Source organism: Suillus subaureus (assembly GCF_016647635.1).
Source record: "Suillus subaureus strain MN1 chromosome Unknown BJ212scaffold_227, whole genome shotgun sequence".
NCBI lineage: Eukaryota > Fungi > Basidiomycota > Agaricomycetes > Boletales > Suillaceae > Suillus > Suillus subaureus.
The window spans coordinates 26,575-26,878 of record NW_024538783.1 but is presented as its reverse complement, the minus strand read 5'-3'; the positions used below and the strand labels follow the sequence as shown (position 1 = coordinate 26,878).

The 304-nt window shown below is 48.7% G+C and overlaps 1 protein-coding gene across 1 annotated transcript; it reads right to left on the bottom strand.

Moving 5' to 3' along the window:
- Positions 1 to 35: 35 nt before the first annotated feature.
- On the bottom strand, positions 36 to 304 carry BJ212DRAFT_1217227 (uncharacterized protein; the record flags this gene model as incomplete). Its single annotated transcript, XM_041329320.1, has 2 exons — positions 36 to 83; positions 149 to 304. Coding segments are annotated over 2 exons (204 nt in total), but the record flags the coding sequence as incomplete, so codon positions are not given.

Below are 304 nucleotides of genomic sequence, written 5' to 3'. Positions count from 1 at the left end.
ATTGCATGGATCATTAAGAATGTCCATGACATATTCTTTGCGTATGAGATCTGGAGCGGTTGATATGCTTCAGCTGCTTTTGGCTGGAGATGAGTGTGTATCGCTCTAAAGTGAAGAGCACAGAGAACCATTAGATTGATGTTTCCACATTATAGCAAACGACGAGCCTGCGCAGCCGACGAAACCTCTCGCCAGCGGGAACAAAGGGAATAGCCATTCCCCCGCTAAGCAACTCTCCAGCAGCAATGAAACGAGGACGATCGACCAGCGATGCGCCTTGTTTCTCCATAATCTCAGCTGCAGC